The sequence below is a fragment of the Motacilla alba genome, chromosome 4 (assembly GCF_015832195.1).
Source record: "Motacilla alba alba isolate MOTALB_02 chromosome 4, Motacilla_alba_V1.0_pri, whole genome shotgun sequence".
Taxonomy (NCBI): Eukaryota; Metazoa; Chordata; class Aves; order Passeriformes; family Motacillidae; genus Motacilla; species Motacilla alba.
The window spans coordinates 25,873,305-25,900,238 of NC_052019.1; the positions used below are offsets into that span (position 1 = coordinate 25,873,305).

Consider the following 26,934-nt stretch of genomic DNA (forward strand, 5'->3'; position numbering starts at 1 on the left):
GGGCTGGGCTGGGCCGGGCTGGGCTGGGCCGGGCCGGGCTGGGCTGGGCTGGGCTGGGCCGGGCTGGGCTGACCCGACCCCACCAGGCCCGGCCGGCCCCACAAGCCCACGAGTGGCCGCCTGCCGGGCTGCCGGGCTGCAGCGCCACCTGCCGGCCGCCGGGCGCGGGGACAGAGGGGCGGCCGGGCCGCTGAGCCCGTCCCGGGCGCCTCGGGCCCGCCGCTCGCTCCTGCGGCGCTGACACGGGCGCTTCTCGCTTCACGGGGGGGATGCTCCGGTGGAAGAACAGCGAGCACGCCAAGAAAATTCCGCCTTCTCGGATGTCCCCACAGAAATTCCGAACGCTCTTTCAGCAAGGGTGTGTGTTAATGAAGGTGACAGAATCACGGAATCATTTGGGTTGGAAGGGCCCTCTGGAAGTCATCCGGTCCAACCCCCACTGCCAAGGCAGGGCCACCTGGAGCAGGTGACACAGGAACTCGTCCAGGTGGGTTTGAAATGTCTAGAGAAAGGGAGACTTCCCTGGGCACCGTTCAGTGCTCTGCCACTCTCAGTGGAAAGATCTTCCTCAAGTTGAATTGGAATTTCTTGGTTTAGTTGATGGCTTGATTCCTCGTCCTGTCGCTGGGCACCGCCAAAAAGCATCCTCTGGCAGCATCCTCTGGCAGCATCCTCTGACACCTGCCTTTGAGATATTTACATGCACTGACAAGAACCCCTCGCAGTTTTCTCCTCTGCAGACTAGACAGGCCCAGCTTCTGTAGTCTCTCTGTATAAGGGAGATGCTCCAGATCTTTCATCATCTTTGTGGCCTCCACTGGCTCCTCTCCAGTAATTTCTTGTCTTTCTTGTAGTGAGGAGCCCAGCATACCACATACGGGGTCTGTCCTATGAATTGAATTTTTTTGGGAAACGAAATCTTGTTCTTTAAAAAAGAAACAACAAATTTGACCATTTTGGAATGAAAAGCATTGCTTATCTACTTTGATTTTAATACTACAATGCTCTTAAGTAAATAAATAAATTGTAATATTAACAAGAATGAAACAAATAAGAAAGTTACTTTCATCAAGCAAAAATAATTTTGCAAGAAAAAGTTATCCTGAAAATGTCAGTTGGGTGTGGGAGGGGTTGTTCTAGGAATATTGAAAAATAATGGTTCTAGTTTCTCTGAAATGAGAAATGCAACGCCTTTCTTTAAGAATAAGTTTTCTAAACCAAAAAATAAAAACATGAGTTTTATTTTGCATTTTCTCTTAATAAAAAAGGTCTCTGTTTCTATTTTGTTTTGCTTTGGGGTTTTTTTGGGTTGTTTGTTTTGGTTTTTTTTTTTTTTCACAGCAAGACAATAGTTTTCAGTAGAGTATCCTAACTGGTGATATGACACTTTAGTGCTTATCATGAAATGAATAGCCTGTGAGATCACCATTAAACTTCCTCCTTTTGCATGACCTTGGCATCTCAGTTTCATAAGAAACATAAATTGTAGTTAATTTTCTTAAGTCCAAAAAAAGCTTTCAGCTTCCATGAGTCTTGGCTACTTGAAGCCCCTTTCACCAGACTATTCTCCCACTCTTGCCTGCCAAACCAGAGGATCAGACTTTGCTGCTGCAAAATGTGCTTTTCACATGGAGGCTGGGCAAGAGTGTTGTCCTAAACCAAGTCTCGAAAGTGTATCTAATACCTTCTGGGATCTCAAAGGTATTCTTGAAAACATACATGAAAATTGTTTAATAGATGCTACATGCTATTCTGAAAAATACAATATATAAGAGAATTCCATGTGGAGTGAGTACTTAACAACCAATAACTTCTTAACTGGTCCAGCTTAAACTGAACATGAAATGAAAGAGCACTGGAATGATAATTTTCTCATGGACCATATGTGTGCCTGGGGATACTGATTACCTAGAGATAGGACTGCTTGGATTCTTGCACCTTTCTGTGCAAAAGTGCTTTTCTGTGCAAAAGTGCCTATTAAAAATCAGTTTAAGCTTCTTTTTAATTGTAACTTTAAAGTTGGTTATCACAATTGAATATGTCCTTCAAACACTCTTTCCAAGAAAGTTTTTCAGAGTTATAAAAATGGAGAGAAGGTAATAGACAGAAACCAGTAAATGTAAGTGATTTGGAAGTGTAAACACAAAGCAAAAGAGATTCTTACCGCTCAGGAACAAAACCAACTTTACACATCAAAGAAAAATAACCCCAAGTGATACCAAAAATAAAACAACCAATTTGGAGTTGAATGTTTGGCTGAGGAATTATCTGTTGTCAGAGTAGAAGCAGATCGAGGACTGAGATTTCACGAACTCAGGGAAGGTTTACAGGCTGTGGCTGCTTGACTGAAGAACCTGTTAGAAAACACTGAAGGGCTGCCAGGGTCCTGAGGTTCACCACAGTCACCAAAGCAAAGCCTTTCTGGTGTGCATGTTTGACAGAAACACTCCACGTATGCAGTGCGTGCCAGCAAGAGGAACTACTACCACTTATGTTAAACCTGGTTTATCTGTCTGTTACAAAATCAAACCCTGTTAATTGCTTGAAAATTCCCTGAGAAACAAAGCTCCACCCCCTTGCTTTGTAACCAGAACAGAGCGTGGAAAACTAGTAAGAATTACACGACAGGGCATTGTTCTCATACTGATGGGAGTAGGAGTTAAGGGTGAGTGAAAAGACATGAAAAGTCACAGCAGGAAACAGTCAACATACTTCTGAGTAAGACATTAAACTATCCTCACTACTTGAAAGGAATCATGTAAGTTTTCTGTGTCTTGGCTGATTCTTGGATGTACTTCTATTTTATACTTGGTCTGGGCTATCTTTTAGAAGTGAATAGTTGGTAATTATGAAATGTTTAAGATACAGGATTTCCCCTTCTCAGTGTGAAGAACCCAGTAAAGTGCTTGCAGGGACCTGCACGTGTTTGTGTTTCCCATGAGATTGTGACAAGTGCCTAACTATAAACTCATCCACTCCTGCCTTTTTCCAGAGCTGCACTTTTAATCCTGATCTGTGCTCATACTTTCATGCTTTTTCCCCCCATTTCTCTGGCACTTGCTTCTGCTTCTTCATCATGCTCATTTCAGGCATTACAGGCAATAGGTAAGGACAGCTTCTCACAGGGTTCTTTTAAGTGCCATGTGTTTACTTGGGTTTCAAAACATGCTTGTATTACAGTTTGAACCCAAAAAAGCATTGTTTTTACAATTGCTGGCTTTAGAAGGGTTTATCCCTGTCAATCAATGTAATTATGAGGCTGTTAAATTCAGATAATTTTTTATGTCTGCCTTGGGGTAGGGTTAAATATTATTCTAGAATGAAAATGCTTCTTGTTCTGAGTGGAAGCTCCTACTGTAGTGTTTTCTTGACTTTATTGGTTTGATGTCATTGAATTCCTATAAAGATCAAATGCTTTTGCTTAATTTTTTTTTTTTGTCAAATACACCAGTGGCACTCCAGGAATACAAAAGAATGTAGTGAAAGGCATTGCTACACATATACGTGTAACTAAGCACCTTGCAAGCATTGACTTTTTATTTAAGACATTACACCTGAAAACTCTCTCCTCTTTTGCTCTGATGCTCATACATATATCAGCCCTATGGAGAGCACTAGAATATAACTTTGTGCCATGTGAAGCCAAACTTAGTAGTTACTAAGAATCTCCGAGAGAGTACCCAGAATACAATTGGTAAATTTGTCAGGATTTGCATTTTTTTCATTGCATTATGAGTTTAATGGAAGCCACACAAGCATATCACAATATCACAGGTTCACAATTCCAGTCATGTCTTGTTTTACTGGAACTCCACCTCTGAACTGTGAAGCAAGATACTGTAATTACAAAAAAGGTTGCAACATTTTTTGGAATATTTATTGGCTGAATACATGCTGTGAGCCTCATGCTGCCGCTACGCAGCTCCAAAAGCAGCCATGTTCTGGGTTTATTCTGGCCAAAGATCTCATCTTCCATTTGCATCACACCACAAGATGAAACAGTGTCATCACTCACATAATCCTGATATCCAGTGATAAGTGAGCTTGGTGACTATTCTGGTATGTCTTTTCTTTAATGAAGACAAAGAAAGATGCCTTTAATGACATGGAATTTGGACAAAACAGAGAAGCTCATTAAATCTATGAGTCTTCCTTCCCTAGTGAGGAAGGATTTTCCATCAAAATACTTTAATTCTTCTGTAGACATTTAAAACACATTTCCATTTTTAAAATACATTTTCAAATAGCAGCGAGAATTCAGCAGAGTTTTTGTAATAGCCATACCCTGTCATACTGCAGGGTAAATGAATCACTTGACTTTGAGACTTCTAGGGCAAAATTTACTTTAGTACCGTGTCCTCTCAAATGTCTAGACCAGACTTTATTGCTAATAATAGGTCATATAGATGTTAGGTGTATATAGTTGTTCCTATGGATTTAGAGTTTCACAAACTGGGGAAAGAAAATGTGCATCAGAAGGTTTATTTAGAATGGGACAGACTTTTAAACACAAAGTAGAAGATACAGATGGCGGTTCTATAGGATGCTGTATGAAGATTATTAAAATTTAAGATGATGGTATATTCCAATGGCAAAAGGACTTCTTCGCTCTTAGCTTATATTTATAATTTTACTTTTCATGCCCTCCCCCAAAAAAAATCAAAAATTGAGATTTTGCTTATGTAATCTTTTTGCCAGAACTTGGCATCTGTGATCATGACTGGCTCGATTTAACTCATAATTTCTTCTAAAATTATCAAATGTAGTTACTCAGGAATCTCAGCAGATGAAATGCTTCTTTTGGTGCTTTTTGTAGACAGCATTGCTTTTCAGAAGTCCTCTCTGCTACAGAACGAGACACATTTCACAAAGGTGAGCACAGTACTGATTCGGACATCCCCGAGCCCCGCGTAGTCAACCATGTGTTCGTACAAGCTGCCGAGGGGGTTAGCTCCTCTTTTCCTCGCCAGCTCCTGCTATGACAACCTTTTGCTTTTATTTTCCTTGCTGCCGTGACTGCTCAGGGGACAAACTGCTGTCCCATGAGTGGCGGGGCGAGATGTCCCGGCCGCTGCGCAGATCGCGGAGAGCGGGGTCCGGCCGCGCGGGCCGCCCGCCCCCGCCGGGACGCGGCTCCGTGAGGCGGGACGGGCGGCGGCGCCGCGCCCCGCCGGTCACTCGGCACTCGGCTCCCGCTGAGAGGGACGCGGTCCCCGCCGAGCCGGGCAGCGCCGGAGGCGATGTTCCGCCTGTGGAAGGCCGTTCTTTCGGAGAGTGTCCTGGGTAGGTGGCGGCGGTGCCGCCCGGCGGGGCCGGGATGGGGGGCCGTGGCTGAGGGCAGCGGGGGCTCAGCCGGGGCCGGCCGGAGCGGCGCAGCCCCGGCGGGGCATCGAGCGCTCACCGTGCGTGCAGGCGGGCCGCCGATGAACAGCTCCCCTCTGGAACGAGTAAATGGTGCTCTCATCTGAGCGTTCTTCTCCGGGTTCTTTTTTTTTCCTCTAGCGCTGGAATGCTTTCTGTCTCTTGGATCAGCCTAGAATTTACTGCTGCTCCGGGCCAAGTGTTTGTGCAGGTGCTGCAGAGGCGGTGCTGTGCTGCCCTGCTCCAGGCAGGGCGCCGAGGGTGGTCGCCAGACCCAGCAGCCGCAGCGTCTTCTGCTCGGTGCATCTCCTGCAAAGCCTGGAAACGCACACCGCAGGGCTGCTGTGCCCGGAGAAGGTGTCTCCAGGGGAGGACAGCACACCCATTTACTAGAATAATTCCTTTAGCCACCAGTCTGCCTTTGAGGAACCCTGACACTGTGGGTGGACTGCTTATTTAGCCAGCCCTCTGAACGCTAATTCTTTCCGAATTGAGCGCTTCACTGAGGTTCAAAGTAGGAACTGCTGTCTGAGGGGGAAAGAGCTGTTTTATTCCCATCATTCTATTTCCTTGTAAAATGCATTTGTTTAACTTGAAATTACAAACATTTATTCAATGAAGGTGGCTGTTGTTGCTTGAACTGCTTTCAAATACATTTGAAAGTCTATATATGAAAGTATAAAATGGTATCTCTTAAGTAATCTCCAGGAAATCTTGTTGTTGAAAATATGTAATGGGGTTTTCTTTTTTTGGTTTGTTCTTGTTTTAGGCTACATTTCTTGGTCTCTTTACCATGCACTGCCACCAATGATCTACTACTTCCCTCTTCAGACACTGGCACTCACAGGCCTAGAAGTTTTTGCTGTTGCTTTCTTTTCCCCAGTATTCTTGACAATTGGCCCTTTTTGGAGGTTGGCTAACAATGAGTATGTCCTAGCCTTTCTGAGATTGATTATGATTGGTAAGTATGTACTTAAAGATTCTCTTTTGGTATCAGTGCATAAGAACAAACATTCCAAATTGCCTTAAAATTCAGACTATTACAAAAAGAGACAGGAATAAGAAGTTCTCATTCTCCCCATACTCATGTTTTGTTGATTTCTATTTTTTTCTCTCAAGCTTTTAGCTGTAGTCAGAGAAATATTTTTTGCAGCCATTGCATCGCATAAATACAGAAAAATATAATTTCACTTTTATTTATAGCAGCTTTTAATATAGTAAGAGTGATGCCCAATAGGAAAGGTGTTTTCAGTATCACTCAAATATCAACAGAGCAGGTGTTTTTTAATTGTGACAGTGGGTAGGGATGAGGCATTGCAGAACAGCTTGGGGCTAGTTTCTATGAGTGAAACAGTCATTTTTAGTTTCTGAGGCAGTTTTTTCTTCTAAGAATGTAATTTTAAAATTAAATCTATCTATCTACATGCCTGTAGAGGGGTTATAGGCTCATCCTAAATATGAAATAACCCTTATATGGTCAGTTGCACAGGACGAAAATTTGATCTTAAACTCAGGAAATAGATGCCCCATTTCCAATTCCACAGGCTTCTCCTTAAACCAAGATTTGCTGTGATTCCCACTTCAGTTTCAGCTAACTGGTGCAAATCTTAGCTCTTGTTGATTCTTTGAAAGTTTTTTGGGGGAAGGTTTGGCAGCTACGGCCATGTTCAGAAGTGAGAGTTTGCCACACCCGATGGACTCGGAGGAGACAAGGGTCACTGTCCTGTGCAGAGGTGAAAATGCTGCTGCTGAGTGATGTTTTACAAGCAGCAGATCCTAGCTCCTCATTTGTCAATATAAAATGATTTCTACTCAATCTTCAATTTCACAATCAAAAAATAAGAAAATTCTTTATGCCTAGCAAAGACCAGAATATTTATGGGGATGATTTTTTTTTTCTGTTCTGTTTCTTTCTGCCTCTTCAGGAAGGCTTATTTTCCCTGCAACTTCTAATTTCTGTATCCTTTCTTGCTACTTGATTTTGTGTTCTATTTGAAAACAAACAAACAACAGCAAAGTACCCTATGGTGTCTATTTGCATCTGTGTCTTCAGACAACATACGTTAAATTTGGGTGTTTGGATAGATATATTTAAGTCTTGGGTGTACTTGCCCAGCAACAAAAGGTGTGTCTGCTCTAACTTGGCAAACCCATGCTACCTTTAATCAGGGTAGCACACATGATGAAATATTTGAAGAGGCAGGTTTATGGATTGCCAGCACAATTTAGTGACAGAAGTCTGTGTGTACTGTACATGAAACTTCTGTTGAAATTCATGCAAGTACACCTTCACTGCACATTGATCTTGTTTATTGTCTTGGTATAAGCTTTGCATCTTTGAGCAGAGTGAGCAGGTAAACAGTTGGAGGATTCCTAGCAGGCATTGCCAGAATCTGCAGCGCCATTTCTGACACTGCTTGCTTAACATCTCTTCAAGTTTGACTCATACTCACTTAGCAAATGGCTGGTATCATAACAGTGTTGCTGCTTCTCCTGCTGTTTGTCATTGGTCCTGGGCCAGAATTTGCCACGCTGACTGAATGTATGTGGTCCATTGTCACTTGAATTGGAAACCTGTTAGCAGGGTTTAAAACTGCTGGTAATGTGGGGTCACTGTGCCCTGGGAAATTGCAAAGGTGTGGCATGTGCTGTCTTTCAGTGGCTGGGAAAGTGGTAGCTCTCAGTAATAAACTGGCACAGGCTGGTACTGACCACTTCTGAGACCAGCTACTGAGCCAGAGAAAGCCTTGTTCACCCCTACTGAGGCAGTTGATTACTAATCCCTGTGCTATGTGTGGTGACTGCTCCCGTCTAATAAAGAACGTGGCTTTTGCCTCAGTGTACTTACTTCTGTGAGTGCACTGCAGCAAAAGCCATATCCTTTTTAGAAAGGAGCAGTCACACTACATAAAACTTTATGGCTTTTGAGTTATCTAAGTGCATAGTTGAAGAATATTTGTATGCTTAGATATCCATATATCCTCTCTATCAAATCAATCACCGTAAGTACTTAAATAAAGGCAATCACTTGGACTGTTGGATAATTGCTCCATATAAATTTTTTCCTTGAAAATTATAACTGCTATGAAGTCATGTATACCCAGTTTGTATGCATACCTACATTTCTCTGGTTTGTTTAAAAATGTGTGGTGTCATGTGTTTTCAGATAAGTGGTGCAGCTGTTCAAATTACAGACAATGTTGAACTGATGCACAGGAAATCCTTATTACCCAGTCTCTATTGATCATTAAAGTAACCTCTGTGTGTGTGTGTGTATTTGTTTGCAGGAAGCTTAGCATCATACCATGCACCAAATGCTTCAATTAGACTGCTCATCTTGGCTGCTGGTGTTTCTTCTTCATTGCTGGTTCAGACAGTAACATGGTGGTCAGGAAACAGTTTGCAAAGGTATTTTCCTATACTGATGGAAAGAAATGGATAAAGAGCTGATAAGAAACTGATGTTTCTTTATATTAAAAGCTGTTTTCTATTTTTTTTTTAATCCCCCAAATGCCTAACTATTTCAAAAACTGATTCTTACAGGTTTGTCAGGATATGGGGCTTCATGCTAGGCAAGATAATGCTCCTTGTTCTTCGTATCTGGTACACATCACTTAATCCAGTCTGGAGCTCACAGGTTGCCAATAGTGTTATATTGACAATTGGTTTCATAGCAGCAGTGGAGCGAATTCATTCAGGTGAGTATATTACAGCAAAGATGGTGGTTATGAAAAGAGCCTAAAGTATACCTAGCTATGTGTAACTGGGTTTTGATTCTTTGATTTTTTTCCCCAGCACAGTCTGGTTTCAGACCTGCTGCATGAGCATTGCAGGTTTTAGAAGTCGTGGGGTACTTCCATCTGCCCATAATATGGCAGAACTGGTATCACAATTCATACAAGTGGTTGGTAGTAAGTTGGTGCCAGAATTGCCTCTTTTTCCTTATTGCAGTGCCAACAATGTGACAGTAACACAAACAAAGGCATAAGCTAGACCAATAAAACCAGAATGGATTCTTGTCTTTCCAGCATGAAACAATTGTGGTGTTTTTGTCATTTTGTTAATTCAGTTTGCACTTTGAATTTCTCTGCCAGTGCATATCTTTTAACAGATGAGGGGAGACATAGTTGGGGAACAGCTGATATGTGAAAATAACAGAAAGAATTGGAGGAGTGGACAAGTTGTCCCAGTTAAACTTTGCCCAAGTTTTTTGGAGTGTTTGCAGAGAGTACACAGTAGTGGGGGCTGGCATAGGCTACACTGTGGAGGTGGTATTGCCAAGGAAGACAGCAAGGTTGGGTTGGTTAGTTAAGGCAGCTCGTGTTAAATCCTCAGAATCTTCTTCCTTCTCAGTATAACCTTAATGAATTAATTGAAAGATAAAACCTTATCTATGTGTAAGTGGGTATAAATTAGCATCATGCATATTGTCTGTAAGCTTGCACTACACTATCTAAATTAAGCCTGAGCTTTCATAAGAATTTAGAAAGGGAATCTGCTGCAGGAGATTAGGAAGGAAATCCGTCTTGTTAGTGGGTGACAAAATGGTATGTCTATGCAATTAAATGTGTTGCTTTCTCCTTAGATGAGAGAGGTTCTAAAGCACATGGAAAAAAGGAGAAGGAAGGGAGTTTATTTCTGGCTTATTTGGAAGTGTCAGGTTTTATTCTTATCAGAGTTTAGAGTTTCAGAGAACAGAAGCCTCTGAACAAATTCTAATAACTTTTCTGCTGATTTTCAAAGCCAATTTAAACATTTAAAATTTATCATGGAAAATAATCAGATGGGCAGGTTGGCATTTTTGAACACTTATGGTGAGTATATTTTCTTGACAGACCTTGGGTTGTTAGAAAATATTTTTTTTTGTATTATCAATTTCAGATAACACAATCCCAATCAGATAAATTAGCTTTTGTGCATGCAATTTATTGTAGTAAATTTGTGATTTTGGCTATTCCTTTTTCTCAGTAACTCTTGCTAATAGGATTTGACAGTTTGCTTAGCTGTATTCCTATTCTTATTCTAGGTGGAGACAAGAGGAAACAAGAAACAAACAAAACTGGTAATGTGATTAGAGAGACTGCTTCCCATCCTCATTGGTTTTTATCAGGGATTGCTTTTGGCAGCCTTATGTTCCTCACTCTGTGGATATTTGGGGAGGTTTCGTTAATTTCCAGATGGGCAGTAAGTGGACATCCACATACAGGTCCAGATCCTAATCCATATGGGTAAGTGCATTATTATTATTATTATTACAAAATTGTAATGAAAATCCAGTGCAGTAGTAGGTGACAAATTAAAACTCAACCTGATGATGGTATAAGACAGAAAAAAAGTGGGTACAAGGTGCTTCACACAGAGGATTCATTCTTCCTTTGAGGTATCACTGAGAATTTTACCAGACCTGAAAATTTTCTGATACAGAATTATTTTTATTTCAGCACTAAAATCTTGGTTTGCCACATGTCAAAACAATTTTTAGATTAGAACTGAGGTTCAAGGACTTATGAATGCAGTGCATCTATAATATGCAGTACATTAATCTAGCAGTTGGCTTCAGAGAGGAGATGATCAGAGACACATGCACAAAATATTAATAAACTGTGTGCACTATTAAAATACATACTTCAGTAGAAGTTTTGATTAGTAAGAATGTAGTCTTAATGCTGTGTGTGGTTCCTTCAGGTTCCAAAATCTAGAAAGAAAACAAATTAGTTATTCTGAATAAACTACATGTGATGACAGTTGACAGAGTTTGTATTTTGGAACTGGTATACAAAAGAGCTCCCCAAGACTGAGAGCAGTGTTAGATATTTTAGGATTCCTTATTTGACATGAAGAAAATACTTCTCTTTGGGGTAGATTCTTCCCTTTTGTTTTCTCTGAGTTGTTTTTGCCTTTTGTACCAAGATTTCAGTGGACTGCTTTTGCTGCTGAACACAGCTCACTTTTACATTACAGTAAATTGCTATTATTTTCGTCTGCATGTTTTTTACATCCAATAAAGGGAAGAAAATATAGCTGGGTGTGAGAAAAATTTAGCTTTGTTTAAAGTATATTACCAAAGACCCTTGTCTGTATATCTAGGAGGTTTTCTGTTTAATATCAGGTGCTTTTTAAATCATATTAATGAATGTTTTCTTCTTCCTTATTGTTGTATCAGAGGTACAGTTCTGTTGGGCCTTGCTCATGGACTGATGCTTTCATTTTGGAGCTGGTCTTCTATCATGAGTTTTGCCTTGTTTCTTACAGGTAGGTGCAAATCCTGAGCAGAACTTTGGTCTGTTACCTTGTTCCCTTTACTCAAGTCCTCTGACCTGACACCACATCTCAGAAAAGTGTGGCTAATCAAAGCCTCCTTTTCTCTTGCCACTGACTGTAGGACACATATGTCACCAGCTGACCAAGGGTTACAGGCCAAATCTCCAGGCCATTGCAAAGCAGTGTTATTGTCTTCAGAAGCCCTGTTACTGTTAAGGTTCTGTTCCCTTGAGCAGCATCTCAGTTCTGACCACCTGCATTGTGTAACAGTTTGACTTGATGATGTTAGAGGTCTTTTCCAACCTTAGTGGTTCTATGATAAGGCCACATCCAGGGTTATTGGGTTGAGAGGAGACAAGCTTTTCAATTCCACAGGAGGCGAAATAACTTGTAATTTAACAAGCAGTCTACCTGAAGACAAGCCTGCCTCCTGTGTCTTTACTTGCCAAGTTCTGCAGGCAGTAAAATAGTATGAACGGGCAGGTTTTAGTCTTAAGAAATGTGTGTGCAGATTTTAATGTAAGCATGAACTTTTGATTTTTGATGCACACACATTGCTTATTTAAAACAGGCACAGAAAGGTTCTTCAGTTGATTCAAGCATTGTATTCTAAAATGCTCAGAACCTTGATGTATTAAAGTCAAATATTAAAAGTGGTTATGTTCATTTGCTTTCATGGTGTGACAGTAAATATTCATATTTACAATAATGTTTTAAAATGAAGTTGTCCCGTTATAGAGAGATTCTGTGGTTGTTAATGTTCTGTTTAGAGTCAAATCCCCAAATCAAAGATAGCATGGTAAGTCAAGGATCTTGCAGTCAGTAAAAGATTAATAGTTGCTTTCTTGCTCATCCTATGGTTATCTACAGGGAAAGATCAGGAAATGATATTAATCTATTTGATTCTTTCTGTATTATGGTGAAAGAGATTCATAACTGACAGACCTGTAACTCTCTTAAGTATCATTCCTCTGTTGTGCTGAAAAACTCTGTACGAAAAAACTATACAGTTTTGGCTCCTGATGATGTTTCTCTGCCCTCTTTGTACTGTACTGTTTTCAGCAGAATAGGCAATGTTTAAAGGAATGAGATATTGGGAAAATAAAAGACTGTCTTTGGCTGCTGTGAATACCTGTCCTTCTAGTGATGCAGTTTTTATGGCTGGAAAGCACAATTATGTTTCCCAGACTCTATTTTTTCACTAGTCAGAATATGAAAATCATTGTGGTGGGTAATATACCTGACTGAGACTTACTGTATTCTTTTCTATCCCTTCACAGGTTTGGCATCTTCAGCTGGTCTCCTTTATTTACATACCTGGAGTGCTGCTGTTGCAGGCAACATTCTTGGTATCTTTACTATGTGTGTGTGGCCTCAACTAGCTGGACGCTTTATTAGCTGCCTGCATCCTGGGAAAGCCATGAGCACAGCCATGTTTGCCTATGTTCTTGAATTGTTCTTCTGTGTATGGTGTACAGCTTATAAATTTGTACCTGGAGGAGTTTACATTAGAGAAAGCTCCCATCTTCTTCTAGGTACATTTGTGATAATGAACAAATACAAATATGCTTGCTTTAGCCTCAGAGATGTGAAATGTATCTAGTGTATAAAGAGTCTTTTCAAATGCTCGGTTACTGTTTAATTACTTACTGTGGTAAGAGTTTCTTTACTGTTAGAAATAGTCTAAAATGTGGACAGGAAATGGAATTCAGTTAAGGGAAAATGACAAAGTGGAAAAATGTCTGATAACTAAAGTAGGCAGTGGAGGAAGAGATCTGTTATCCAGTCACCTTAAAAATATGGCAGCAATCCAGGGTGTGAATGCACAAATATGCTGGTTACCTAAGGTAGCAGTGCCTCAGGTAACAGGGTAGCTACTGGGACTGTAATGTAATTCAGTGCATTATTTAACCTTGATGTGCAGAGCAAAGTGCAGCATCCTGCTGATCTAGCTAGTCTACATTGGAGACCTGAGCTTCTTTCCCCTGTGGCTCTACCTTATGTTTTGTGGACACACCAGCATGTTTGGGGGAATTCAGATGAGCCTGTAGCATCAGAAAAGAAATTGTCAGGGATTTGCAAATCAGGAAGAACTGAGTTGAACAAATATAAAGGCTTTAGCAAAGTGATGACTTGATGAGGGTGGAGAGGTGTAAAGGAAACCAACCCTTCCTGGTTTTGTCTCCAGAAATATTTTTGCAATAGGTACTAACATGTTTCAATGGCATATTTCACTCACTATATTTAAGCAATGCCAAACATTGTCTTGGGCCCATTATGTGGGACATTTTTTAAAATGTGACATATTAGTATTTTTTATTTGGAAAGGATTAATGAACACTATGCTTAACTTGTTGCTCCAAAGGTTTCAGATTTCATAAATGTCTTTGCAGCTACTTTGTGTCACTCCAGTTTCTTACTCTTCATATGTGTTTCTTATATTACAGCATTCACATGAGGGATTTGAGTTCATTATGTTTTAGGAGAATTTCGTTCCATTATTGCATTACTTTCTTTGTTCTGAAAGCACTCTGAGGAGTCTTTAGAAACAGTTATCTTAGGTAATTAAAGTTAATTTTTTGAAGTTATATGAAGAAAGCGTGTGGTAGAGGAGTGTCAAATGCTTTCTTCAGTAATGCTTTCACAAAAGAAATACTTTTATTCAAAATTCCTCTCTGTTACTTTCTTTGAAATGCACACTTTTGATTAATTTACCTGGCGTGATGACTGGGTAGTAACAGAGAGATGGCCCTAATTTTCTCTTTGGTAAAGAAAACTGTAAATGGAACACATCTCAGCTGATGGCACTGCATGAGTTTAACTTCCATCTGGGAATCCATTTTCTATCTTTTTGATGCCATCTCATAGCTTATCAAAGATTATACCATGACACTGTGTATTTGTTGCTGTGCTTTTACCCTTACAGCTTGGCTTTCTGGCAAACTGCTCATTTTCTTCTGGTTTCTTCCAGGTGCAAGTGCTATTTCTTGCTTTCTTCTCCTGTCCAATATCCTGCCTTTCTCTTGCTGCAGTTTGGGTAGGGAACTGCACCACGAAAAGTGACAATGAAAGTAAGATCATTACATTCAAAACTTCTGTGCTGCTTCACTGTGATGTGATATAATGCTGAGGGGTCAGATTCCTGATTGCCATCAACTTTAATGGCTGTGAATCAGTCACCCTTTTAGCAAGGTTTTGTGTGTTCCCCTTCGTTGTACCAGACCCAGTGACCTGGTTTGCAAACTTTCACTACAGCTAATGTAACAAGTAAGGGAAATAAAAAATTACTGAGTAATAGTTAGCTATTACTCTGAAGTAAAATGTGGCTTCTATAATTAATTAACTATGCCTCAAAGATATTAAGGGCATATATCTTCTCCAGCAGAGCTCTTATCCAGTTCATTATCCTCCCATGCTTTTTTTAAAAGTAATTGGATTCTTTATCTCATTAGGGATTGAAAAAGACCTTGTACTATTAGTCTGAGCTACTTATTGAAAAGATACTATCCCCACTCATTGCAACAGTTAGTGCACTGAAGTTGCTTACTAGCTTTTAAAATGTATCTGTAGGTGTGCTTAGTTTTCTGTTCTTAAAAAGCAGAACTATTTCTGTGGGCTCTGGAGTTCCAGAATACAATTTGCTGCCATGTTAAATTGATTTTCCAACCTGCTGCAGTCTGCTTAAACTGTTTTATAACAAATGTTGAGCAATTGCTTTTGTAGTTCCTACATGAAAAATATGTTACTTTTATCTTGGTGACAGAGCAGTTCTTTGTCAAAGATAATAGATATGTGCAATCATCGATGTACTTTTTTCATCAAGCTGTTATTTTAATGTTCTATAATATGTAGGTGTAACTCAATTGTTCATGTCCAGGTTAATTTCAGTAAACTTTGAAAACCGTGGGCTCAGCTGAGAGTTGTAGCCATCAATAGGGCTAGGAAGGATTTTAGCATACTTTATCTGCCATTTGACATAATACCCTGTAGCTCTACTGCAGATCAGTCTTTACTTGTGAGTGCTGCCAATAAATCTCGTAGTTCCTGCATTGCCTCATTAGGTATGGCATTTATCTGCCTTTTGCTTTGAATCCTCTTTGTTGTTGGAACCATAAGGTTGCTATGTTGTAACACAACAGCTGGGAGTTTATAAAATGTGTTTTTGAGCAATGTTTAATATGTTAAAGGTCTATGAAAAAACTAATCACTTATATTTTTACAGGTTTTATAATGTTATGTATTGGGGTAGACTTTCTAACAGGACCCAAGAAAGACCTTGGCTCTGTCTTTGAAGTGAAAAGCAATCAAAAACCATTCTTCAAAAGGAGTAAAAACTATATTAAACTACGTAAGTATAATCCTAGCTCCTTTTCTCCATGACTCTAGGAATACTGTTTGAGGGAAAAAAAATAACACTGTGGAGTATTTGCTCAGATGGTTTAGAAATGTTTTTTTGGTGCTTGTCTTAGAGACAGACTGGTAGTTGGTATTTCCCTAGTTCCAGGTTAATGATGACATACACTACGGGAGGAGCTGACTCTCTGTGGTTATGACTGATAGAGGCTATTCCTCATGGAATGTGTTAAACAGAGACAAGAAACTGGGCAAAAGCCAAAATGTGAAAATGGATTCAGCATCATTGGTGGTTTTGTTTCAGTGGTTGAGGAGAAGGCCTCTCTGGATCTTGGGATTTACATTGTGTGTACAAAAGATGTGAATGGTTTCCCAGCCATGCGGTATGGCGATTTTGAGGTGGTTTGGTGTGACAGGACTGCCAGGGCTGTGTGAGCTGGCTGGCAGTGTGGTGGCACTGGCTGGCCCTGAGCTGCTGTACATGTGACAATGTCCTGTGTGAGGAGGCTGTCCTGCAGGGCCTGCTGTGGCTGGCAGCACAGCACAACACTTGGGGTTGGCTGTGTGTTCAGACCAGACCTGTCCTCAGGAAACCATTGTCATCTGCTGTCCCTCAACTATGCCTAGGGATCCCAGATTTTCAGATTACATGTATGGGGTCTGCTTTTTTTCCTTAGGTTTTGAAGAGAAATGAAAGTCAAATGTTTGCAGTTTTATCACTTTTTGGCTTTTAAAGCATACAAATATTTTCAACTATTTCTCTACAATCATTTGAGTCCCTGATTTGTTTTCATTGTCAGCTTACTGTTTCTAAAGAAAAACATCTGTCAATACCATGAAGTTTGGTAGAGGTACAAAATGCTAGGCATGAGGGCATGGTAACCCTACAGAGATCAGGATGCCGAAGATTGCAATTCCTGCATCTTTTCTTCTGTGACTGTGGATCAAACCGCTTGCCATTTGTGTGCATTTTGCTGCATTTGGAAAAAGAAGACAATAGTGCTTCACAGCTTTTCAGAGCTGTTTCTGGAATCTTTATGGAGATCTTTGCCCTACATACTCAGGAGCCAAAAGAATGTGGCCTGTGAGAGTTTGTGTGCCAGAGACACCATGAGCACCATTTCAAGTGGTTTGAATACTACCGCTAAGAAACATTTCACAAAAGTAAATTAATATTTCAAAATACTACCTGTCACAAAGCACAGTCCTTGCTCAGCTAACCTTGTAATGTTGCAACAGTGCCTCTTGTACTTCCTCATCATGCCCACACTTGTACTATTTCTCAGCTTCTACTCTAAGCACCTTTGTGTCTTGTAGAGTATGAAATTGCTTGACATGTGCTAATATAGGCAGCTAATATCTGACATCTTCCATTATAAAATGTATTTAAATTTTACACAAAACCATTCCAGAAAACTTACATTAAAACAATATAATATATTTTTAAATAGATGAAAGAATAAACTGGAGTTACTGAAATCATTGTCGATAGCATATGCCACTGTGTAAATGAAATAAATGCAGAGGGCTTTGATCATCAAATTATATTGTGCTGAATGGTGAGGGCTCTTAAATGCACACTGTGGTTATTTGTAATGCTACAGGAGCAATTAGAAAGCTCTGAATATGCTTTCTATGAAGCTGCACTGTCAAGAGCCACATCTTTCTGACATCTAAAGTAAACTGTATTTTATTCCACACATTGTATTAGTACAAGATAAAAAATTTGTACTACAAATGCATACTTGCACAAAGGGAGGAAAACACCGAAGGGTTTACATGCTGCTCTTACTCATGTCCTATAATGAATTCTTCAGTAGGTGTAATTTTTACATAACTATTCCAAGGACTTTTAGTACATTTTATCTGCTCAGCGTGTTGTGTTTTGGAGAGTGTATTTGCACATATATACACATTCTGCATGCATAGATACTGCCTTGATCTGGTGTTGTCACTTAAATGGACACATTTCTTGTTCTGTAAATAGTACACCTTAGAATAAGTGTCCTGTTTAACAGCACTAATAACATTATTTTTCCTCGAATTAAAACCATTTTTCTGTGTTTTTCTATTTCAAGTGTTGTGGCTGTTTGTTGGTGTTGGTTTGCTTGGATTGGGTTTACGTTACAGAACTTACCAGAAGAAGCTGGGCCAAGGGGTGAGTAGTGTGTTTGTGAGAATGCTAACTTTCAAATATACAGTAAAATGTGTGTATAATAGCTTAGGTATGTTAATTGTGGCTGAAGAAATCTTTGCAACCAAGTATTCAGAAAAACTAATGCATAAATGAAGATGCAAGAATTTAATTTATGAATTCATGTCTAATTGAAATGTCTAGGTCTTTGGAGATTTGTAGTGATGCTAGGAAGGAAAAAATATTTTGAAAATTTGAGAGATTCTTGTCTCATATATTTAATTTGAACATTACTTTTATAAATTAGTTTATTTGAATGGTATTCAAACTGGACAATGCTGTTAGCCTCCTGATCTCATGAATGGGAGTTTGAACAGATAACTTCCTGTGGTTTCTTCCAGGTGAAGGAATTCTATGGTTCTATACTATATCATAACTCTGAATTGAAGCTCTCTGAAAAGTTGGTTGACCTAGTTAGATTTAGACTAGGTATGGAAATTGAATAAAAATTTGAAGATTCCAGTTTTCTATCTTGCAAGAAAATAGGTATTACAAAGGTAATAAATAACAAGATGGTTAACAGTCATGGAGGTCAGTGTTAGATTCACAAATGCACACAGATTGAGATGGTTGGCCTTTTTTTTTCAATTAATTCAGGTTTTTCCTTATTGTGGCAAAAAGTGGTCAGTTTCTTTAGTGAGATGAAAAAATCCTCTCTTTCCTCTTCATTTGTTTACTGTTACTTGTACAAATTCATTTGAACTAAGATGACTTTTATTCCCTTGTTAATAGCAGATCTAGCCTTTTGTAATTCTGACAGCTTTATTAGGAAAATATATTAGTTAAAACATCTCTTCTCGAATGTCTTTTATGGCACCATGTGTATGGTGCTGTTTACTGCAAAGCTATAACATACAAAATTCAAATTTTATTTTACTTTTTTCCATTTATTTTTTGAGGTTCCAAAAAGAGATTTCTCTGCTATGATCTGGCCTTTTAGATTTGGATATGACAATGAAGGATGGTCTAATTTGGAAGGAGCAGCTAATTTGCTTAATCAGACAGGTAACTCTTTTCCCCCCTACTTCATTTATATTTGGGAGGATTCATCTGAAGAGACAAGTGAAAACACCTCGGTAACTAATACATTAACACAAGAACCTGTGTTTAGTGGTTTTCTCCTCAATTTGTGAACTGTTCCAATACAATCACTTCAGTCAAAAATTCATTTGCAGAGGTGATAATTTGCTTAATATGTTTTAAAGAGGTTTCTGGTCAGAGGAAACATTATATTTCTTGTTTGGATTTTTCTTCTCATATTGCTGATGAGTTACTTGTCTATAGAGAAATTCTTTGCATAAATGAAATAATATCCTTTTAGATAAAATACAATTGCATTTACAAAGGTAAATATATTTTTAGATAAAATACAATGTTTTATAACTACTATGTGGGTTTTTTTAAATGTGAAGCATTATATAATTCCTAAAGGAATTAGGGTGTGAAATTCAAATGCCCTTAACACTGAATACAGGGAAGAAACAGACAAGTCTGTTTCCATCACTGAACCAGTGCAACGTATACAAGAAAAGTAGCTTGCATATAATTGTAGCTTGGTTGTCATGAACTCACTGTAACGAAGAGTGTCTAAACTGTTGCTCATGGGCAGGATTTTAGTTGGGAAATTAGCTATAGAAAATGAAGAGTTTGGACTCAAGATGAGTGCTGTTGAAAGGAATTAATGAGAGATTGAGGAAAAATTTGAAAGGAAAAGATGAGAGCATTGAAAGGAGTTGGCCAGTACTGCTTGTAGATGTTACTCTTTTCCTGCAATACCCATGAGACAGGGTAGACAGGGGACTGACAGTTCAGCATCTAAAGCAGTTCAGGGAATTAGGAAATGTCCGTGCTGCCATTCCAGCATTTGTTGCTCTCTGGTCCGCCACAGTATTTTCCTGAGCAGCTCAGGCTTTACAGACGCAAGCAATGAAAAGGTGCTCCTGTGCAAGTCTTGATTTTGTGGCAGAGATACACAGGGGTTACTGAAGAATGAAGAGACTGATTTTAACCTTGTTCACTCCATTGTCCCATGACCAAAAGTTCAGAGAGCTGGGCTATCTTGGGTGTCTGGTGATATGAGAAAACAGCCAGGACATTTAATGAATTGAAATTTGGAGTATTCTTCTACATAATAGATTCCATAGTTCATGTCTGGGTGGTTATTTAATGTTTGCATATTTATTTATGAATTTTGATGAATGCATTAATTTCTGGTACCTATAGTTTAAATCAATGAATATTGGAAAAAATGACTACCTTGTTATGTCCATTGGCATTTCTTTAGGGTAATAAAATATCACTTCTAAAAAAGACAATTGGTAAGTCAAAAAGGCAGCAAATTCCAAAATTTAAATTAATAAATTATAGTTTCTGATAGGTGGAAACAGTATTCTGGAGTTTTATCTTACATGCATATTGTTATGTGAAATACTACATTAACATTGTCAGTAAATGCATTCAGAGTTTGTCTAGAAATTCCTAATAAGAGTTTCTGATTTTGAGAGCCATAGAGAAAAGAGTGGCTATTTGCTTTAGGGTAGGAGTCGTCTTCAAAGGTGTGGTGGTGTGCATTCCTTAGGCTCACCTCTCTGTTGGAGTAGTGAAGATGCGTCATATAATGGCTTTTGTGACTGGAATTTCTGTCTGCCCAGGAGGGAGCCAGCATCAACCCTTCTTAATGGTTTCAGTTACTGTTTCTGTGATCAGCATGTATGCCAATGATGTAGAAGGAAAAACCTGGGAATTCACTTAAGAACTCTGAGCTCCCATTTTCCCTCCTGACAGTGTTTTACACTGCTGCATATGATATTTCGAAAGCAAAAAATCTTCTGTGGTGCTGGACGGTCATAATTCCTTATAGAAGGGCTGTGGATGGAATGGTGACTTATTTGCCTTCCTGTGTAGGGGAACATTCTAAGAGGGGTGTAATTGCAGCAAGAAGGGAGCACTTGGAGCACTTGTTACTGCTGCAGTTATACTGACCTGCTGCTCAAGCTGAGTCTGAATGGTTCAGCCCTCCTTTGGGCAGCTTGCAGACTACCACCTTCATTCAGGCATGGGCAGGTGTTTCTTAGATGACAGTTCCTGAAGGTTCCTGAACAGTTCTCCTGTGTCCTGCAGTTAAAATGTAGGGGAACCCATCATGTTCCCCTGGCAGAACCACACCTCTGCATGTAAACAGGGAGGGACCACAGTGCTTTGAGGGAGTGAGGTGGCTTCAGATGGTCAGCAATTCACTGGAGCTGTGAACCCTTCTGTTACCATGCCTTGGGGCTGATGCAAGGTTGCTCTGGGCTGAATAATTATTTTGGCAGCAGCATCCAGCTGTGTCTTGCTCAGGACATTTTGAAGCACAATAGGATTTGGTAGATGAAGGGAAGTGCAGATGTGCTATGTAGTGTTTGTTCATCAATTTGAAAGCAGTAGACTTGCTGCTGTGCTGTTAATTTGTGTGTGCCCAGTATCTCTAATGCTTTTGCAATGGCACGAGGTCTGCTCAGGCCAGCTCTATTCTGCAGTCTCATGTATCTCTGGTTATGCACCAGGGATGAGCCACAGCCAGCAGACACTTAAGTGCATCTTCATCAGAGTTTGTGTGGCCTGCAGTAGTCAAAAGTTTGGGCATGACTTTGTTGCCAGCATTGATTTGCCTTGACTGACCCCTGAAGGGATTGTGTCCATCCCTCTGTAATCAAAATAATGACATTATGTAGTTATTTATAAGTCCCATTTATAGGGAACAGTTATAAATGCAAAATTATTTTCTTTTTTCCCTTCCATCCTAGAAGCAGATTTTATCACTATTATAGAGAGTGATGCCTCTAAACCATTTATTGGAAACCATGATCCAACCATGTGGCTAGGAGAAAGACTGGGATTTTATACAGATTTTGGTCCAAGCACAAGAGATCACACCTGGGGGTGAGTCACCTTCACATGCACAGTGACAGTAAATAGATGTAAATATATTACCCAATACAAACTGCACTAATACAGGAGCAAAGAATAGTTGGAATAGTACTCACTATAATCACTTGTTGAAGCTTGTCCTTTAGCAACAAGCTTTGATTCATTGGCAATACCATGCAATGTGGATGGAGTTTCTTTCAAGCTAAACATGATCAGATTTTGGTGCCTGCCCCCATAAGCTGCTTTGGGTTTGGTGATGCAGAGAATGGCATCCTGCCCTTTAATGTACAGATTTGGAAGTTTAGCATTCCAAGTGCTTCATCTGATGCCCTTTTCACATTATTTTGTTTTGGTCTATGAGAATTTTATATTTCAGACTTTAAAATGTGATAGCAGTTGAAAAATGTGGCACATCAGGAGGTATGAGAAATTTTGAATTCATATCTAGCTTGGGCTGTATAATGGGAAATGGGAATAGAAAGGTGCATGTCTGTTTGACCAGATATTTTGTGTCTGATTTTACCTTAATGCTTGACCACCTACCAGCTGCATGTCTTTAAATATCTTTGTCCTCTTGAAAAATACTGGTATATAATGTGGTTTTTTATTTTCAGGGGTATATACACATCTCTGTGGCAGATGGAACTTCCTACTGATGTTGCCATATGTGAGGGGCATTTTGTAACTTTCTTCTTCCAGACCCTGTTTATTTGAGACAGAATCGGGGAGAGAAGTCATTCTCTGAGATTTTATTAATGAAATACATTGAAAAACCTGAAGCAAAATGTCCAAACAGAAGCTGAAAAAAGAGAAATCTCTCATTTTAACCTACTTTTACTTTTAATAAAATACCTTTCAATTTCTCGTAGTATAAAATTCTGTTTTGTCTGAAATACAGATCATGAAAAGCTCAGTGAAAGAATTAATATTTATGGAATTATATTTCTTAGTGTAGGAATTAACTTGATAATATATTTTTAGACATGTAGTTAAGCAGTATTTTAAAGGGAAACTTTCTATATTCAGAAAAATCCCCTAGACATGGTTTGTATTCTGGCCTATAGTTTTCTATTTCAGTGACTGTTAGTCTCCTGCTCACATTTATCTGCTTAGTTCACACCTTTGATGCTTGTGAATCACAAAATGTAACTTTTTGCCTCTCCTCCTGTAGGATTATGGCACTGTCCAGGTATCCAATTGTAAAATCGACCCATCACCTCCTTCCGTCTCCAGAGGGAGAGATTGCACCTGCCATCTCCCTGACTGTCAACTTCACAGGGAAGCTGGTTGATTTTGTTGTTGCTCACTTCGGAAATGAAGAGTGTGTATTTCACTTATTTTTACATAGAGTGTACAAAGTCATGTAATACAATTTGTGAACTTACAGGATTTATTTTGTACTCTTTAAAATCTGCTGCTGTGATACTGGTTCTAGCAGGGCACATTTGAAGAAATACTATGACAGTTTAAAATTGGTTAAACTACTGGTTTGAAATTTTGAAGCATTTTTGAATGTGTCATGCAAAACTCAGCTGAATCTACTATCTGAATTACTAGGGATTTAAAGATACAGTTCTGCAAAGTCACCACAAATGACAGGGCTTCAGATGCACCTCAGCACAGGACAGCATCCTTCTGACTTTTTGCATGTGGAATAGATGTATTACAGTCCACAATGAGTGCAGATAGGTACAGCTAGAGATAGACAGCATTAATGGAAAAAGTTTTGGGTTTTTTTCTCAAAAAGTAGCAAACCTGAAACCTCCAAAAAAGGACAGTGTTGAAACAGCAGCAGAAATGTCCATCAGCGTCCTTCTGAGAGTATGCAAGTGGAAATAGGAAGTCTGATCTCTGAATCCAGAAAAGCAGTATTATACCAATAAATCAAATAAGTGATGGAAAAGAATAAGGTATATATTTCAGTTCTTGAAAACAATGTTTTACCTGTGTGTGATGAATATTAATAAGAGATAGTTTTGTGAATGCTCCCTGTAGCTGTTATTTCTGTTATATTTGATGGGATATCTAGTATGTTTGTGGCTATTTAGTAAGATCTGGAACTTAAAAAAATTGTTACAATTCATAGAGCAGCAAATTTATGGATAGGGTGCAGAATAATATAACACAAAGAAGCTGCTCAGAAAGCCAAATGAATTCTCTGTATCCCATCTCCTTCCCCTGAGTGGAAACTGCACCAAACCTGCAAATTGTGTATAGATTTCCAATTTATTAAACAAATACAATTGTCAGAAGTCACTCCCCATTTTTAACTCTAGAACAGAATTTAATTCTTTAATTCACAGATGATTAGACTTGCCTGTCTGAGAAGCTGTTTGTCAAAGTAGAAGAAATTAACACTGTATTATACCCCTGCAGAGAAATGAGATAAAGATGAAAGAGAAAATTTGAGGAGACACATGGGAAATGAGTGCAAATTAGATTGTGTTTTAGAGGGGAATGAATTTGTAACTAAATATTGCACATAACTGCTCATTTTTAATATTTTTTCTTCTGCTGCTTATATTGACATAGACTATAGAATACTAGATAACTAGGGTTGTTTTTAAATAGGATTTTTTAAATGTGGGACTATAACTATGCCTGTGCTTTTAAAAGATCCCATCTTCAGGAGAGGTGCATTCTGGAAAGAGCAGCTAGCTGAGCAGGCAACTTCACATATACCTAGGTCAGACTTCTACTTAAGTGTTTGGGGTTTTTTTGGTCTCCTGTCTGTGTGGTCTTTCTCCCTAATACATTTGCTTCAGTCAGAAGTACCACTATTTAGAAAGCATAGCTGCACTTAAATTGTTGTCTTCTTCAGGGTTTACATGTTCCGAAATCAGCTCTCTCTGTCAATGTTTTTACTGTTAGCCCAGACTATCAAAATCTAGAAGACAACATGATTTACTCAACCATTTAAAGTCATTAACATGAAGAATCATAGGAAGAGAACTGCTTTTTCATTATTTTATGACAAATCCAAGGACAGGGAATGGGATCCAGTGAAATATTTTACCAGGCTCCACTTACTTCGCTATCACTTTTGGTCATGTTGGAACTCTCATGTAAATCTTGTTAAAGAGATGTGAAATACATGCCAAATGGAATTAAGTAATGCTAATGGGATGATGTAACTCTAGTTATATTTCATAAATTATGAGACCCAGACTTTAAGACTTTATTTACTATGATCTACCCATAATAAAATTTATTTAGCGTGTAAGTTCTTTGTTACGCACCACATCATACTAGCACAGTTAAATTTTAAGTGCAAACAGAGGCAAAGCCTTAGATAACCAAAATACTAACATTCACATTTCCTAGTGATGGTATCAGTATTAAAAACAAAACAGTAATAAAAAATGTCATTCCTGTAATGGATAGAAAGAGAATGTGAATTACATCTACCATGACCATGTGGTTTTTATCAAATGTAGTGATAATTTTGAATCAATGAGCTTTCTGAGAACTTTCATACTCTCTAATATTCAGCAACAAAAATGGTATCAGATTGATTTGTGGTTTACTTGTGTCGTAGCACAAAGATTGTGAGCTAAAATGTATTTGTCCTAAAGTCTTTTCCATTTCTTTCAGAGAGGACTTGGACAGAAAACTCCAAGCAATAACTGTTTCGAACCTGCTGAAGACTAGCTCTAAGCAAGTTGTGTTTCTAGGATACATCACTTCAGCTCCTGGATCCAGAGACTATACTGAATTAATAAAAAATGGAAATGTGCAGGTAATATAAAAATACTGCATCTTTAGAGAAAATATATATTGGAAACACTCAGCCTAATAGTTCAAATTGGTAACTTAAATATAGACAGAGAAGAAAACACATGCCCATTTTTAAATATAGTGTTTAGCTACCTCATGATATCTTGCAGAGAAGATGGAGTTAAACAGTGAAAGAATAAGAGGCAATGTTCAGCAGCTGCCTCAAGGGAAATGTCAGTTAGAAGAAATAAAAAGTCACAGGGTTGTCAAGGATTAGAACAGGGGCCTGGTGAGGTTGTGAAACTTTCATCCTTGGGGATATTCAGAAGTTAGCTGCATAAGGCCCTGAGCAACCTGCTTGAAGTGACTTTGACCAAGTTTAGGAGTAGGAGACCTCCAGAGAGCCTCTAATTCTGTGATTCTTTTGTTTTAAAAATGAGCTCTGCATTAAGACATACCAAAAAGTTGTCTGATTTGTACATGTCTAACAGTGAGCTTTTTTTCTTTCTACCTTATTACAATGTTTTAGGCAAAACATTTTTCTGCAGTGAGTTTACACATTGGTCCTGTTACTGATTTATAGCCTACCCAGATGAACACTTACCTTATTTGTTTGACTTTTTTTCCCTTTCAATATCCCTCTAGGATATTGACAGTACAGACCAGGACAGATGGTGTAGCTATATTATGTATCGTGGAGTAATAAGGTATGTAAAAGTGAATCACTTATTTGTAGGCTTAAATATCTTTATGGTTATCAGTTTTACAATCTTTTGTAAGTGATTGTGCAAGAGTCTTACATCCCTAAACAATTATTATGGGCAGTTGGATCTATCATAAAATTATGTGAAGCATTGATCATTGGTCACAAGAACTGGTGTATCTCTGAATATAATTCACAAAGACACTATTATAGGTTTCATAATTCTGTGTCAAAAGCCTTCAGATCTACTCTTCTTTGGTAGCATAAAACTACATTTTTCCAAAGCTCTGGCTTTGCAACTTCATCCTAAAATGTGAAGGCTAGGACCTAATTTGTATGTTACACAGAAGATACAAATTCTGAACTATGCTTTAGGGTTTGTTGAAGCAAAATGCTGATCTAATCCAGTCAATCTTTATCCTGGATTTAGTGGAAA

The 26,934-nt window shown here is 38.9% G+C and overlaps 1 protein-coding gene across 5 annotated transcripts in view; it reads left to right on the forward strand.

Annotated features, from left to right (window-relative positions):
* The first annotated feature begins 5 nt into the window (after positions 1–5).
* Positions 6–26,934, forward strand: part of CWH43 (cell wall biogenesis 43 C-terminal homolog) — a 30,172-nt gene continuing 3,243 nt past the window's right edge. Inside the window, exons 1-14 of one of the 5 annotated variants that reach the window (XM_038134188.1) lie at positions 6–487; positions 6,131–6,322; positions 8,649–8,769; positions 8,905–9,059; positions 10,388–10,589; positions 11,525–11,613; positions 12,903–13,157; positions 15,845–15,970; positions 18,054–18,133; positions 19,069–19,174; positions 21,955–22,090; positions 23,250–23,399; positions 25,673–25,817; positions 26,441–26,502. In XM_038134188.1, coding sequence (XP_037990116.1) covers positions 6,169–6,322; positions 8,649–8,769; positions 8,905–9,059; positions 10,388–10,589; positions 11,525–11,613; positions 12,903–13,157; positions 15,845–15,970; positions 18,054–18,133; positions 19,069–19,174; positions 21,955–22,090; positions 23,250–23,399; positions 25,673–25,817; positions 26,441–26,502 — 1,781 coding nt within the window. In that variant the 5' untranslated portion in view covers positions 6–487; positions 6,131–6,168. Of the gene's footprint in view, positions 488–2,617; positions 2,759–3,507; positions 5,284–6,130; positions 6,323–8,648; positions 8,770–8,904; positions 9,060–10,387; positions 10,590–11,524; positions 11,614–12,902; positions 13,158–15,844; positions 15,971–18,053; positions 18,134–19,068; positions 19,175–21,954; positions 22,091–23,249; positions 23,400–25,672; positions 25,818–26,440; positions 26,503–26,934 lie in introns of those variants that run through there. The other 4 variants (XM_038134186.1, XM_038134189.1, XM_038134185.1 and 1 more) reach the window with 4 other exon arrangements.